This window comes from Vulpes vulpes, chromosome 4, assembly GCF_048418805.1.
Source record: "Vulpes vulpes isolate BD-2025 chromosome 4, VulVul3, whole genome shotgun sequence".
In the NCBI taxonomy this organism is placed as follows: Eukaryota; Metazoa; Chordata; class Mammalia; order Carnivora; family Canidae; genus Vulpes; species Vulpes vulpes.
In genome coordinates, this window is record NC_132783.1 from 117,660,527 (window position 1) to 117,676,851 (window position 16,325).

Here is a 16,325-nt window from a genome sequence, read left to right on the forward strand (position 1 = left end):
TTCAAAGCGGGGGGAGCCTCAGGGCCGCGAATCAAAGGGGGAAACCCGTCGGGGGCGGGGGGTTCAAAAGGAGACAAATTGCCGCCCCAAGCGGGAGGTGGACGGGCCGGGGCCTGGAGGGGGTGGGGGCGCGGGGCGCGGGGCGCGGGGGCGCGGGGGCCCGGGGCGCGGGGGCGCGGGGGCGCGGGGCGCGGGGCGCGGGGGCCCGGGGCGCGGGGCGCGGGGCGCGTCCTGGGCGAGCGTCCGAGGCGGCGCCAGGTGTGGGAGTCCCCTGCGGGGCCCACCGCGAGCCGCACGGACGCCTCGTCCTCGCCGGGCCGCCGCGTGGACCGCCCGTGACCCCATCTCTCAGGGGGAGAAAGGGGATCCGAGGGGCGGCGGGGGTGGGGGGGCCCGGGCCAGTGTCGCACAGCCACATCGGGCCGGCGGCACCCTCCGCAGTGACCAGCTTGAGGTGAGGGGGCAACCTGACTTCAAACAGAGTTCCCTGTAAGGTAGATTCTTGGGGGGGGGGGGGGGGGGGGAGGCGGGAGGGGTCACGACCCCTCTGAGCCTCCTAGGAAAGCTCTGGATGTTTTTCCCGGGAAAATGCACATATATGCACATACACGAGTCTGCATACAACTGGGGAGTTTCCCTGAGTTGACCCTCCAGAGAAAGTTCTTAAAGAGGTGGTAGGGAAGTGGCGTCTTTGCAAGACATTCTAGGCAGTTTCTCACAATTCTCTTGACAAACCCTTTCGACCTCCCCCAACCCGCCTTTTATTTTAATGAGAAGTTTCAAGCATACACAAAAATGGAACTTGCAGTGAACCACTATATGCTCATCACCCAGCTCCAACCATTATCAAGATTTTGTAAGTTATTTCATCCACTCCCCTCCTTTTTTTGCTAGAGTATTTTAAAACAAATCTCCAACATTGTGTCATTTTACCCCTACATACTTCAGCATGCATCCCTAAAACACGCGGACGCTTTCTTACATAATATGCCATTAACACATCTAACAGAATTAACACAAATTCTTGAGTATTATCTAACACTCAGTTCGTATGCAAAATACTCCAGTTGATTCAAACGTGTCTTTTTAACAGTTGGTTTGTGTGAATCAGGATCTAAAAGCCCTGATTCATTTATTATAGCTGGGGCCCAGTGGTATTTTTAAATGCATCTTGCATCCCCTTCCTCTGTTAAAGACCGGTACTTATTTCATAGCTACCCCAGAGGGAGTGCACAAAACGGGTGAGGAGCTGGGAGCGAGCGAGTAGCAAGGTTGGAAGATGTGAGGAAGGATTCATGAAGGACAAGGCTCTGGGTCAGGAAGTCTTGGGACAATGGGTTCCCTTTCCACAGTGGGGGTTCAGTGCCATCAAGCTGCACAGAAGCTCCCCGATGATGTCTGATCCTCCAACATTTCCTGGGGATACCCTTAATGTGCAGAGTCATGTGGCCCCCAAAAGGTGAACAGAATCTATTATCTATTCAACCTGTCCCTCGCTTGGGTCACCACATCAGCCAGGGCAGGTCAGCATCATTTCAAGGCTGGACAGATGTGTCGGGATCTGGATACAATTTACAGGGTCCAGTGCAAAATGACAGGGTGAGAAGATCTCTTGTTCAAAAATTATTAAGAACTTCAAGATGGTGGCAGGAGAAAATTCAACCATGAAAGGGGCCCTTCTAATGCTGGGTCCTGTGTGACTGTACTGGGGGCCCACCCAAAGGAACTGGCCCTAGTCAGAATCTTGCATTCTGGGGTTCTGAAGGGTACTATAACAGAATGGGGGCAATTAAGACAGGGCTCCCCTTAAAAATTGGCAAGTATACAGGGAAGAGAGAAGAGGCTCAGGAGGACTGGGTTCTTTCTCTGAATTGATGAAACTGGGATTGCTTGGACAAGGAAGAGAAAATCCGAAATGGGGCTTGAAAATCTCGACTGAGTTTGGGGAGGGGTGCAGGGCAGACCCGGCACCTGAGAGAGAAAGCTGTAGGCGCAGAAATAGGTTCAAACCCCTCCATCATAAAGTGCTCTCTAAAGGGCCATCCATTTATGAAGTGAGCTGCCAGGAAATAGAAAGTGAGCTCATTATCACAGGAGGTATGCAAGTGACTGCTAGAGGGCTTTGGTCAGGGATGCTGCAGAAAGCATACCAATCCCCGGGGGGTGGGAAGGTTGGGGCTTCTAGGTACCCTCCAAGAGTATGGAGGTTGGGAATAGGTATAGGAGTTCATTTGTTCGTGTGTTCATTCATTTGATGTGTGTACTAATGCTCCTCCTTTGTGTTGACATCATGTTTGGTAGTGGATAAGGCCCTGCCCTTGGGATTTTCATAGTGTGGTGGGAGGAAGAAGCATGCATGAATCAAATAATCACAAATAAAGATGAAATGACATCTTGGTAAGGACCAGGAATTGGGATATTCAACCCAAAGGGAGGAGACATGGAAGTCTTGCAAGAGGAAGTGACATAGGCATCAAGATGCAGAGGGACAGCATAAACACGGGTATTGAGGCCCAAGGGGACACATGGTCCTGTAGAACAGGAGGACCAATCTGGAGGTCAGTGATGGGGGACAGGAGATAAGTCTGATGAGGGCAGAGCAAGGGCAGGTGGGACAGGCCTCTTGGGAGCTTTGACTGATGGGGATGAGAGTGGGAAGATGGCTATGGCTGGTGTGTGGCAAATGAGCTAGAGGATAGGCGGGGAGCTTGAGAGTGACAGGGAAGCTGGGCAGGGGTCCAGAAATTATAGAAAACGGTGCCCAGGATTGGGTGGTGGCTGGGAGGTGGGGGGCCTTTCAGGCAAAGTGGGGACTATTTCTCTGATCAGGGAGAGAGCAGAATCAGGGAGCCTTGAGGCCCAGGGGAACCATGCCAGTTGCTCCATGGTCCCCTCAGTGCTGTCCTCTCCCAGGGCAGAGGTTGGGCTAGGGTAGGCCCCCTACTCCACAGACACATGCTGGGGTAAACCTCTATTCCCACCCTGCCCCGGGCCTGCTTTTCCTTGAGCCCTGATATTGGGAAGGGTGGGGCAAACTGGCCCCATTTGCTGGATGAGGAAAGCACAGAGAGGTCCAGGTATCCAGGCAAAGTCACACAAAGCACAGGGCTGGGCACAGGAGCTGGGTCTCCTGACCCCACTGGCCTTTCTCACTGCCTAACTGGGATACCCAAGGGGTCCATAACCCAGACCTGCCAATCCTCCAAACCTAACCCTTGTTCACCTAGGAAAACGGGAGAGACACTAGACTTCATAGCATCCTGGTCATGAAAGACCTGTGGAGAGCCAACCTACCTATTTTACAGGTGAGGTAACTGAGCCTAGAAGCGTAAAGAGGGAAGGGATTTTTGCCAAGTTCCTGCAGCAGGACTGTGCTGCCCTGGAAACAGACCCAGGTCCTCTGACTGCCAGCCCAGAGAATGGGCTAAGAATGCAAGGTTTGGCCCTCGGCATCGTTCCAGAGCAATAATGATGACAATAGTACCACTATCTCGTGAGCACTCACTCAGTGCCAAGTCATTTGCACATATTATTTCATGTAGGGTGAGGTAGGGTCTTATTATCCCCACCTTGCAGATGAAGCAGCTGGAGCTCAGAGAAGTGAAGTCACCCACCTGAGGCCACATAGAACATAAGCGGCCTACCTGGAAGTTTTTCGTTGCTCTGCAAGCCAAGCCAGCCTGGGAAGATAGTACGCCTGTGTGTCTCTCTCCTAAACCTGGGGTTTTGCTTATACAAATATCTGCTTCCTCTTCCTCCTCTAGCCCATGCAAAAGAGCCTCAGCCCACCCCTTATCCTCACCTGTAGGTCGACCTCCCCCCAACCAGAGCCCCGAGACAGCCCTGATATGACACCTCAGCTTCTCCCTCTCAAGGACACTGTAACTTTGTTCAAAAGTCCCAGGCTGGGCATCTGCAATGGCAGGTCCCACCCCACCTTACCCTCTGACTCGCCATGTGACCTTGAACACCTGCCTCCCTGGGTTTCAGTGTCCCCATATGCCCGCTGGGGACTGGGTGCCTCGACGGTGGTCCAGCTTGGTACCGAGTGTGTGGAGAAGCCCCTGTCCACATCACAACCTCTTCCTCTGACAACCCCTTATCTCTGGGAGTGGCTATTTATTGGACCCCTCCTTCCCTCTGGCTCCCCTGGTGGCCCCTCTTCCCTCTGGGCTGCTCTTGCATATTGGGGACCACAGCTTCTGGGGTGGGGCACAGAGACTTGGCCTCATAAAGATCTTGGTGATAACTTGCCTTTTTTAAAAAAATTCATTTATTCATGACACACACACACACACACACATACACACACACACACACACAGAGGCAGAGAGACACAGGCAGAAGGAGAGGCAGGCTCCATGCAAGGAGCCAGACATGGGACTTGATCCCGGGACTCCAGGACCACACCCTGGGCCAAAGGCAGGCACCAAACCGGTGAGCCACTCAGGGATCCTGATAACTTGTTTTTTAAAACAGGTTTATGGCCCTGGATGAAGAAAGGTTCTGCGCTGAGCTTTCCATTGGAAACGGTTTGCTTAAGCGAAGCCGGTGGGTCACTTTCGGCCCACCCAAGGTTGCCGCCCAAGGGCTTCAACTCACTCACTCAGTGACCTCAGGCCGCCAACTCTCCCTGGCTGAGTGGCTTCCGAGGTGGAAGCGAGGATGGTAATTCCTGCCCTGCATACCTCCAGGGGGCAGAGGTGAGGCTCAAAGAGGAGGGTGTCTGTTGGGACTCCTGTGAGGTGTCTTTTTCTTTCTGCACCCCTTTCCCCTCCTCCCCTCCAGCACCCCTCATCTCCTCCTCTAGAGGCTGGGGCGTCACCTGCTGGCACTGGGGGGTACTACTGGAAGGCTCACTGGCGCCTGGTGTCCATCGTGGATCACCACCCCCGGAAAGACTCTCTGGTTCTCCTCCCCCTCCCTGTGGAGGATGGAGGCAGTCCCCCAGCATTCAGCCACTTAGGGAATAGAAGGGATGCTAGAACCAAAGCCCTGGGGGCAGAGTGGCCTCCTCATGTGAAGCAGCACAGCATCTGACCCATTGTTTAGAGGAGGTACAGCAGAGCCAGGGAGGAAAAGGAGGTCACTCTGGGATTCAGTGGTCCAGCATGGACTGGGGCCCATTAGCCCCAGCTCCGTGTCAGGTGCATTCCTGCAGCTCTCCCAGAAGGACATAGTGCTGGAGGGAGGGTGGCAGTCAGCCTACGGTTGACTACAGTAGCCTCCATAGTAGCCCCCTGCCTTACCAGTTAGCCCACCCTCCCCCGTGCACCTGATCTTACCAGTCACTGACCCTCCTGACCTTCAGGATAAAACCAGGCTTCTCCTGGGCCCACAAGGCCCTGAGGCCTGGCCGCCCACCCATTATGTCCCCTCCCTGCACCTCAACCACAGTAGCCTCCATAGTAGCCCCCTGCCTTACCAGTTAGCCCACCCTCCCCCGTGCACCTGATCTTACCAGTCACTGACCCTCCTGACCTTCAGGATAAAACCAGGCTTCTCCTGGGCCCACAAGGCCCTGAGGCCTGGCCGCCCACCCATTATGTCCCCTCCCTGCACCTCAACCATTCTTTTCTTTCTGCTTGAACACACCAAGTTCTTTTTGGCCTCCAAGTTTTTGCCTATGCTGTTCCCTCTGCCTAGAACACTGTTCCCACCTTCATGTTGTGTGTGGCCTCAACCTCAGGTCTCAGTTGAAATATTTCTTCCCCAGAGAAGCCTTAATCTGCCATCATTATTCTTCATCTCTTCACACTAATCACAATTCGATATTATTCCTTTGTGGTTTCCTTGGTGTTTGTGTGTGAGCTCTATAAGGGTGGGGCACAGAGTGGGTGCTCAACGAATTTCCAGTGCATGGATAAATGGTATGGGAGACAGCATGGCCTGCGAGCCAGAGTCAGAGGCCCCATTCCAGACTTGCTGTGCACCCTCATGCAGGTTTGGGCCTTCTCTGGGGCCCACTATGTCCAGTGAGGGGGAGATATGTGAACTCTGAGGGCCCTGCTCTTCTGATGATCCTTGAGCCATCTATGTGCACCAGGGTACACCCTTGATTTCTGGGACACTGAGACTGAGGTCTACTGGAGGCTGGGAGAGGCCAAGGCAGTCAGGGTCTAGAAGCCCCATCTCCTGGGACCCTGTCAGGCTTTGGTGGCTATAGTCTGGCCCAGTAAGAGCAGTCCCAGGAATGCGGAGTGAGAAAGTAGCCCAGAGTCCCCCTCAACACTTTGGTTCTTCTGCCCAACCTGACAGCCACCATGCTGAGCTGGAAGGGGAGTTCCCGCTGTGCCGATTCTGGTTCCCTGGCTGCAGGTACAAGGGTCTGCCTGCTTAGGGTACTCAGGGTAGAAGGACACTGCACAAGAGGTCAGGAGCCTCACATTTCAGGACCTTTCTCTCTCTGCTAACTTTGGGCAAGTCTTCTCCACTCTCTGGGCCTCAGTTTCCATGCCTGTCCTAGGGACGCACTCTTGAGACTCTTCGGGCCCTGACATCCAAGATGACTGTGCTGATGCCGGGGACATGTGTGCTGCTTCCTTGCCCCAGGCCTGGGGAGCCTGCGAGGGGGGCAGCGCTGGGAGCGTGGGAGAGCCAGATGTGGTGGCTGCTGGCCCCGCCTGCACGAGTGCTGAGCTGGCCTACTGGGATTCTCCCACTCAGGCGCCCTTTCCGGGCCCCCCTCCCCCTGCCCCACTGAGAGCCACGGCTTCCGGCTCTGACAAGCGTGGGTGGGGGGGCCTGGGGGGGTTCAGTTCAGCCTGGTTCCCTCCTTCAGGGAAGAGCTTGGGCCTGATTCTAGACAAAAGTCTCTATTCCCGTCCTGGCCTTACGTCTTACAGAGCCTTGTTCAGTCCTTTCCAGCACCAGCCTCAGTCATCTGGGCTGTAAAATGAGCATTTGGATGGGCTTCCCTGCAGCCCTGATGGTGGACCTCTGTGACAGCAGCTCCCAGAGGTGCCTGAGGATCCTTAGCTTTACTGGGGCTTTCTCAATCTGCTCTTGTCCTTGCATAAAATGCCCGGTGCATCGCTCACGCGGGCCTCGCAACAACCCTGTGAGGTAGGCACATGCGTCCCCATTTTACAGCTGAAAACACTGTGGCTCCAAGAGCTCAGGTAATATGATTTGCCCAGGGTCACACAGCTAGGAAGTGGTGAAGCTGGGCTGGAACTTCCAATATAAGACCGACCTCAGCCTCTTTATCCTTGAGTGTGCCCCCATGCAGTGGGGGAAATGTGCTGAACCCTACAGCCCAGAGCTCCCTTCTCCCTCTATACCCCACTCACTCCACCTGAGGCAGGATGCTCTGTCGCCCACTGTCAGCCAGCTTTTCCAAGTCCCAGGCTGGACTGGGCCAGCAGCTTCCAGCATCTGGGCAGCTGGGAGACTATTCATGGCCTTCCCTGTTCATGGTGGGACTGGGGACTGTGTGGGCACCCCCCCACACACAGCTCGATGGTCCTGTACCGCTCATAGGTACTGCCCACTGTGCACGGGGGAAACAGGCCCAGAGAAGGAATAGTTCAGCTCAGGGGCACACAGTGATGGGCTGCACCAGAATGAGGGAAAAGCTGTATTTCAACACTGCTTCCAGATATTACTGAGTCCTTTAAGTACATTACAAATTGCACTCATCTTTCAAATCATTCCTCAAATTAGCTCCATTCACCAAAGGAAGAAACTGAGGCTCAGGGGTTTCAGTGACTTACCCAAGATCATGCAGCCTGGAATCACAGAAGCCGAGATTGGAACCCGGTTCTGGCTCTGGCTCTGGAATCTACCCTGTCAGTCATGGCTTTCCTGCCTCTGTCCAGCTCTTGGTGGGTGCCCTGTGGTGTCCCATGTGGCTCTGCGTCCCCCAGCCCCATCTCAGCTGAGAGGAGGCACAGCAGCCCTGGTGCCTGCCAAGGGTTAATGGTGGTAGGGGCTAAGTGATTCCAGATGGGCCAGCCGGACGGCTGGGCTGGCCGGAAACCGGCCGCCGCCAGCTTCCCGGGGGAGCCACCACCAGCCACCCCCTCCCCTCCATGCTGCATCTCTGGCCCCCATCTGTCCCCTTGCTCTGGGGCCCACCAGCCTCTTCTCCCTACCCAGAGCCCAACTCTAAGACACTTGTAAAGAGAGCATCCCAAGGTCCTTCCAGCACAGTGAGTTCAACCCTATTATGTACAGATGGGAGACTGAGGCTCAGGGAAGAGAAGGTATCTATCCAAGGCCACACAGCCAGTCCACAGCTGGGTCTTCTCGCTCCCAGACTTGGGGTTTTTTTGGGGGGGAGTGTGAAATTAGGACTTGAAATGCCTCCTTGCTCCCCCCCACCACTCCCAGCTGTTCTGGTCCTAGCAGTTGGGTCAAGGCTTTGGAGGTGAATGGCCAAGGCAAATGCTGGGAATTGCAAAGACTCATAGAGTCTTTAGGCATAAGAAATCCCAATGTAGGCCTGCCCCTGTGGTTTTTGGAGGCCCCCTGTAGTCCCTTCTGTAATGACTCCACTGCTCCCAAGCTGGGCTGGGCCCCCTCTGTTCCCAGTCTCTCATGGCCTGCACACCATAGCTTAGGGCCAGTCTGATGGCCTGGCCCAGATGCTCTGCTGGGCAACCCCCACTCAGATAAGACCAAGAAATGACCTCAAGCTATGAGATTGCGGTTGGCGTAAAATCCCAGCTCAGGCAACCCTCCTGCTCTGTGAACAGGGGCTTAAGGTGAGGCCCAGGAGAAGAAGGGGGTGGACAGAGGTACAGAGGGTAGGACAGAAGGGGCAGAGTCAGGCTCTACCTGTGTGACCTGGGACACCTTTTTTGCCCCTTCTCTAGGACTCAGCTCTCCCATGTATACAGTGTCAGGACAGAGGGTGACTCACCTCAACTCTCTAAACCCTTTTAAAATGATGCCCTTGAGGGTCATGTGGGTGGCTCAGCGTTTGAGCATCTGCCTTTGGCTCTGGACGTGATCCCTGGGTCCTGGGATCGAGTCCTGCATCGGGCTTCCTGCAGGGAGCCTGCTTCTGCCTCTGCTTCTCTCTCTCTGTCTCTCTCATGAATGAATAAACAAAATCTTAAAATAAATAAAATGATGCCCTTGAAATAATAAAATAAAATAAAATAAAATAAAATAAAATAAAATAAAATAAAATAAAATAAAATAAAATAGTGCCCTGGGCATCTAAGGGCCAGAAGTGATTAGAGACATCTCCCGGTCTGAGGAAATGAGGGCAGAAGAAGAGGTGGGGACAAGAGGTCCAGCCAGGTTTTGGAGAAGCCTTGACAGACCCTAGCAGGGAAGGGAGGGCAAGAGGCTGGAAAGGTGACATTAGCAGGTACTCGAAAATATGTGTTGGGTGACTGAATGAGATGCAGAGAAAAGGATAACCCTGGAAGAAGGCGGGGCAGGAGGCCCAGTCCGCTCTGTAATGGGAGTCTCGCCCCGGGGTCAGGTCACCTGTGTCTGTTCTGTCATGGAACTCGGGAGACCTGATTCCACTCCAGTTCTGCCATTGCTTGTGGGAGCTTGGGAAGCTCATTCCTCTTCTCTGGGCTTCTGTTTTATTGTCTATAAAATGGGGAAATAACCCTTTCCTGGTACTCGAGGGACAACGAGATGACAGGAAGGAATGTGTTTGGAAATCCCAAGTACACCAGGTGACATCACCAGGTCTCTTTCCCTCTCTGTGCCAATTCACACCTGAGCCTTGGGTTTCTTCTTGCGACAAGCGACTGATAATCCCAAAGCCTCAGTTAGTTGCCCCTCTAAATGCACTCTCAGCCCCCCCTGCTCTTCCTCGGGGCACCTCCCTGTGCCTCCTTGTGTCTCCCACTAGCAGGGGCAGCCCTGGAGTCAGGGACTGTGTGTTGCTCACTACCACTCCCAGCACCCCGCATGGTGTCTAGCACATGCTTGTTCAATAAACGGATGTTGCCTGAATCAATCATATAGGTGCTCAGAGCTGCCCTTATGGATGTGGAAACTGAGGCACAGACAAGGGAGTCGGCCCCAGGTGCTGCGCGGCAGGGCATCAGAGAGGTGGGGCCGGACCACTTTTTAATAAAAGTGACTCAGCGGTTGGCGTGGGCTGCGGAATTTCTAAACATCCCCTCACATCCTGAGAGAGCAGGCGACGGAGAGAGCAAGCAGAGGGAAAAAAGGAAGAAAAACAAGAAACTTGGGGGAAAAGAAAGAGGGGGAAGAAACTGAAATTGAAAACAGACACACGCGTCCACCTTCCCCGCCCCCTCGCCCCCCTGCTCCCGGCTGAGCCAATCAGAGGCGGCCCTGCAGCCTTTCCCCCAAAGTAGGGGGAGGGCAGGGAAGCCCACAGTGGTGTGAGCTCCGGGGCTGCCAGCGCCCGCAGTCCCTGCCCATCCCGTCTGGGATCCAGGATCCCTCTGCGAACAAGTTGGAGGCAGAGGGCAGGAGGACTGCACGGAGAGGACCCGGCCCCCCTGACCAGCAGCTGGGGGCAGCAGCCTGTGCCCTGCAGCGCAGAGGGCCAGACCCAGGGCGGCCCCTCCTGGCAGCCCTGCTCCTCCAGAAGGATGCTTTGGCAGTGAGGCCACTCCTCACTCACCCCTGCAGCCCCCCACTCCCTCCATCCTCCTGAGGCTCCCAGGGCCTGGAGACTAGGCTGTCTTCCCTGCTCTGCGACCCAGCCGCGGTCCCGTTGGGGAGTCCAGCAAAGTCTTTCTGTTAATGAGAGGTCAGCGAGGAGGACTTCCTGGAGGGGGTGACAGCCCAGAGCTCAGGACTGTGCCCACCCCCGAAGGCATCAGCAGCAAGGTAAGTGCTGGGAGAAGGGGGATCCCCAGCCCCTTGTCCTGTCCCCTTGCTCCAGTCTGTGCCTTCTTGGGTAGGTCAAAAAATGGAAAATATTTTTAACAAAACCAGATGGGAAGAAGCTGGGAGGCTGTGGGCGACGTCAGGGCTGGAGGAGCCAGTTTTCTCTTCTCCTGCTCAGGCTGCTTCTGGGGTGGGTGGCCCAGCCGGTCTCCATAGCCCTGCTGTCCCCTGCTTTTGCCAAATGAACCCCAGAGGTTTGTGGGTGCAGACTGAGGGCCTCCAAAACATAGAACCGCCTGAGAGGGCCGGGGAAAGCTGGCAGGAGCTCGAGAGGGGAATTGGGAGGCAGCAAGGAGGGTGCACGGAATGGAGATCTAGCAGGGGATAGGGGACTTCAGAGCCATGGCCCCTGTCTCTGGGCCCAAGCCTTGTCCTTAAGAATCTGTCTGGCTCTAGGCCAGTCGGCCGCCAGGCAACCTCTGGGGATTTAAATGGATTTGCAAATTTTCCAGATTCCTAAGATGTCCTTCCAAACCCCCAGTGGCTGGGAAAGTGCGAAGGCAAGGGGGCTGTGGCAGGCCTAGCCTAGCAGTCACAGTCTCACAGTCGGGGCTGTGGGGCTGGGGGCCTGGGATCTGCCGTCAGATGTGGGGGCCCCTCTGGAAAGAAGGGGGAGTTGGTTGCTGGGCCCTTCCCTCTGGACCCAGGCAGCTGCTCAAGCCGCCTCGCTGTCTCCCTCCTTCCGACGCTGCTTTCACTCCATCCTAAAACATGAATCTGATCACGATTCCTTCTTTGAGTCTCCCCTATAGAAAGCCCCAACTCCTAATAGTAGCTGCCACTGATTGACACTTACTGCATGCCAGGACCGTGCGGAGAGCTTTATGAGCATGATCTCACGTAACTCACCAGCAGCTCCAGAGGCAGGGATGGATTTTATGTTGGTTTTACGTGTGAGGTTCACAGCAGCTACAAAACTGTATCACGGTGCTAGTAACTGGCAGAGCTTGGGGAGATAATAAGCTCCCTGCCGCATTTCTCCAAACTTGGTCCTTGTGTTCCCACCAGTCAGATCCCAGGGTCTCCAGGAGGAGTATGCACAATCTTGCCTGTGAGAATGCCCTTCCTCATTTTCCGTGAAGGAAAATGGAGGGAATGCCCTACCTCCCCCTCCTCCAGGCAGCCTTCCGGGGTCCTTCCAGTCTTCCAAGTGCTTGCCATGCCCTTTGCCTTGTTGCTTGGCCTTCTCTTCCTGTTTGTGCTCTGTGTGCACATCAGAGATCATTTGGGCCCCAAGTGACCCCATCTTGTTTTCCGTCCCCAACATATGCAGACAGGCAGGCAGTGAAACAGAAAATGTGCTGGCAAAAGGTAGGAGGGGCTCACTGAAGACTTGCTGTTCCCAAATGTGAGACCAGAACCAAGCCCCACCCTTCCCTCAGGTGCCCTTCCAGAACAGCACGCTGTTCCTCCAGACTGCATTTTTCTATGTCAAACAGGGAGGAGTGTCCCTGCCTGTCTGCCATCCCAGAATGCAGGAGGCCTCTAGGGAGATATCTGAGGTCATGCGGTCCTCCCCTGCCTCCTTGCAGCAGGCCCCGGATCCGTAGCCCCAGATCCGTAGTGCTGCTGTGTGGGTCACCGCCATGGAGTGCTTTCATTGTGCCAGGCACAGAGCCGAGACCCCACACACCTTGTCACCCCCACAGCAGCTCTTGGGAATCTATTGCCGTTACCCCTGTGTTGCAGACCAGGAAGCCAAGGCTCAGAGAGGCTATGTGATTTTCCCAGTGTCACATAGTTAGTAGAGTTGGTACTTAGGCCCAAGTCTACTTGAAACCAAAGACTTACGCCCAGGGAGCCCCAGGCCAGAAGGCAGGGAGTCTCCATCCTCCCACTGAGGCCGTTCCTGGCTCCAGCACCTTCGGCGGCAGTGAGTTCGGCTTCAGGCTCCGCCTGCACCGGGTCTACCCGGAGCCTGGCCGGGTCCTAAGTGAGGAAAGAGGACCATCTGGCCAGCACCTTCCCTTCAGTGGTGATGGGACAGCCCTCCCTCCTCTGTGGGAAGAGGAGCTGAGATTTGTAATTGCCCCCAGATGTGGGACAGCGGAAAGCCCCGCAGATTCAGAGTCAGGAGACCTGGCGTTTGCCCTGGCTCGACTCAAGTCCGCTATGTTGCCAACTCGGGTCCCCGGATCCTTTTTTTCTGGGCTGTATCCACATCTGGAAGGTGTTGGGCACTGGGGTAAAGAACATCAGGTCTGGGCATCAGAGGACTGTGTATTAGTCCCTAGTTGGCTCCTGCCTGGCTGTGTGACCCTGGGCCAGTGCTCTGTTTCTCTTAGCATCGGCCCCCTCCTCTATAGGCAGCAGGGAGGCATGTAGTCTCCGTGAGGATAATATTGATAAAGGTGCGTAGTAGATCCTTCTCAGGGCTGGACCCAAAGGCCATTGGCTAAGAGAGGCCCACTGGCCTCCTTCCGTCCTGAACAGGACTCGGCAGTGAAGTGAAGTTAGTCTATGCCTCGCCAAGGGCTATGCCACTGAAAGGGACCAGTCTAAAGGCCTACCTCCCCCTTCCAGGCATGGTCTGGCTCTGAGACCTTCTGGACTGGAGGAGGGCACTTGGGGTTTTTGCTCAGGATGGGCTGTTGAGTGTGGTGGGGAGAGAGGAAGGAATGAGAGGGTCCCTAGACTGCCCTGAAGTGCCTGCCGTGCCCATCTTACTTCCCTGCACATGTTTCAGAACCCTGCGGGCAGTGGGCCCTCGGCATGGGGGGACATCTTCCTCCACTGTCTTCCACAGGCCTCCCTGGGGGCCTCCCAGCAGCAGATTTCACAGCCACTCAGCCTGGGAGCAGTGTGGGCAGGGTGAGATGACAGGGACCCGCAATCCCTGAGCACTTTCGTTGTACTTCCCATCCATTACTGTGAAGTTCACTGCTGTCATTCCTTGGGGTTTCAAACAGGCCTGGCGTTCAGAAAGTGCTCAATAAATATTTGCCAAACTAATAGAATCATCACAGCAACCTCCAGGAGTAGATATAAACTCTCTGCTTTACAGATGAGGAAATGCCCAGAGAGGTTAAGTCAGTTGCCCAAGGTCCCACAGCTAGGAAGTAGTAGAGCTGGGTTTTGCATCCGGGTGTTTGTGACTTCAGAGCCCAGGACGAGAAGCTGGGTGGGGCAAGGACCACCCCTGGGGATCCAGCATCAACTCTGAGAATGTGCCTCAGCCCCTCAGAGTTCCAGAGGTGGTCATCAGACCCCGGGACCCATCCTGTGTGACCGTGGGTGAGTCAGTCCTTCTCTGGGCTTCAGTTTTCCCATCAGTAAGACCAGGAGGTTGAACAAGATGATCTCTGAGCTCCTTCCAGGCCTAAAACAATTCCAGGATTCCAAGCCACGCCAGCCCAGATTGGCAGCCACACAAGCCCTGTTGTGTACTCAGGCATCATGCATATTTAACTTCACAATGAAAGGGTTTTTTCTTACCCTTTCTCTACCCTTTACAGAAAGAGGTCAGGATCAATGACCACTAATGGGAAACTGTAACCTGCAATAAAGAGGAGGAACTTTCTACAGTTAGGACAACCCATTCGTTATGCACTCAGTTTCTTGGGGAGCTCCAAGGGCATGTACCTGCAGAGCCCATGGGCCCACTTTTCTGGGATACAGAGGAGGGAGGGCCGGGAGATGTGCCTGCTGGAATGTGTATGTGTGGATGCTGTGAGCCTGCCTGTAGGCCCCTTCCAATGCTGATTTTTCAAATCTTGTATGCTCCGGTTTCAAGAGGAAGAAGGGCTTTGGCTGTGTGGTGGACGGATGAATGATGGGTCCAGAGGTGAGAGAATCGTTGTGGGGTACAGGTGGGAGCGGGTGTGTAATTTACACACTTGTTGCTTCCAGCGTAGGAGCCACCTTAAGACCCTCCCAAGACTTCAGATCCAGAGCCTGCAGGTAAAGGGCCTCTTGAGCCCCCAGACTCCTTGCCCCAAGGAACCATCCTTCCCAGGTGTTTTCTGGGGTACTGTGCCCCCAGCCTAGTGCAGGAGGCTGAAAATCAAAGTGTATTGCTTTAGTTGCATTAATATCCTCTCTTCTCCTTGCTTCAGATCAGGGCTATTTGATGTCTCAGGTGCCTGAAACCTTTCATCTGCCAGAGGTACCAGCTTCTCCGCCCTGTGATAGGAATGATTATCCCTTGGGAAGTGGGGGTAGCAGGGCCAGGGAGTCAGTCCTTGAAGGTCAGAGATGAAAAGGATTCTGGGGGTCACCTGGTTCAACTTCCTTCATGTACGGTTGGAAAAAAGGTCCAGAGAACAGGAGGGGTGCGCCTCCAGTTGTACGGATGTCGGTGGTAGTGTGGAGCTGGGGACCCAGCTGAGCACATGCTGTGTCTTCACCATCCATCTCTGCCGTCCGAGGTTCACTCAGCCCCAGTTCTCCCTGGGCTGAGGTCACAGGGCAACGTTTGGGCTGAAGAGGAAATGCCATATCCATGAGGGGTGGGAACCCTCCGGGGTGGATTTGTGGACTTGGAGCTCTCACCACATCACTTCTCCATTTTGGCCATGATTTCCTTTTATACAAGTGTTGGGGGAGGCCAAGGGGGCAGCTCAGTGACCCCAAATGTTCCATCTCGCTTTGCCCTTAGCCCTGCCAGGTTTCTGTGGCTGTTTCCAATCCTCATTGCTGCCCTAGTGGCGTTCCCTCCTGGGAAGTAGAACCAGCTGACGGTCAGAGTCTCCGTGCATGAAGCTGAGCCTCAGTTGGGCATGGGGGGATTCCAGGGCTAGTCCATAGGGCAGGGCTCAAAGCTGTCAAAGCTGTCACAGCCATAGCTGTGAAGGGAAAGTGGACTATGGACTATTCTGCTCTTACCTCAGTTCCTGGGCTACAGTCAGTCTGCTGAATGGGTAGTGAATAGTGACAAATAAGTGCATGGAGAGATGGATAAACAGACCAGTGGCTGGCAGGCTGGCTGGACACTTGGCCTCCCTGTTAGTCCAGAGAGCAGAAATGATGTTCCATGCCTGAAATTCTTTTTTTTTTTTTTGTAAAGATTTATTTATTTATTTGTTCAGAGAGAGCGAGAGAGAGAGGCAGAGACACAGGCAGAGGGAGAAGTAGGCTCCATGCAAGGAGCCCTATATGGGACTTGATCCTGGGTCTCCAGGATCACACCCTGGACTGCAGGCGGCGCTAAACCGCTGCACCACTGGGGCTGCCCACACGCCTGAAATTCTTAACAATTTTGTAACCAGGAACCCTGCGTGTCCACTTTGCAGTGGGCCCCACAGATTACATGGCTGGTTCCGCTAGGGAGTTTTAGGCAGGGTTTGAGAAGGTATCGTATTCAAAACTGGCCTCATTGCCTCCACTGTCCCCATTCGAACCCACACCCTCCCACAGATGCTAACCTGCCCTGTCACTCCCGTTTGAGGACAGGAGCTCCCCCCCACCCCCATAGTGCTTGGAGTTGGACTTTTATCACTGCCCAGCCAGCAACCAATTCCAGCCCCCCCACCCCCCCACACCACATC

The 16,325-nt window shown here is 54.8% G+C and overlaps 1 protein-coding gene across 2 annotated transcripts in view; it reads left to right on the top strand.

Annotated features, from left to right (window-relative positions):
* The first annotated feature begins 10,063 nt into the window (after nucleotides 1-10,063).
* The window catches only part of PDGFRB (platelet derived growth factor receptor beta), a 38,000-nt gene continuing 31,738 nt past the window's right edge, over nucleotides 10,064-16,325 (top strand). Inside the window, exon 1 of one of the 2 annotated variants that reach the window (XM_026008711.2) lies at nucleotides 10,064-10,779. In XM_026008711.2, coding sequence (XP_025864496.2) covers nucleotides 10,693-10,779 — 87 coding nt within the window. In that variant the 5' untranslated portion in view covers nucleotides 10,064-10,692. The remainder of the gene's footprint in view (nucleotides 10,780-16,325) is intronic. The other variant, XM_026008725.2, reaches the window with a different exon arrangement.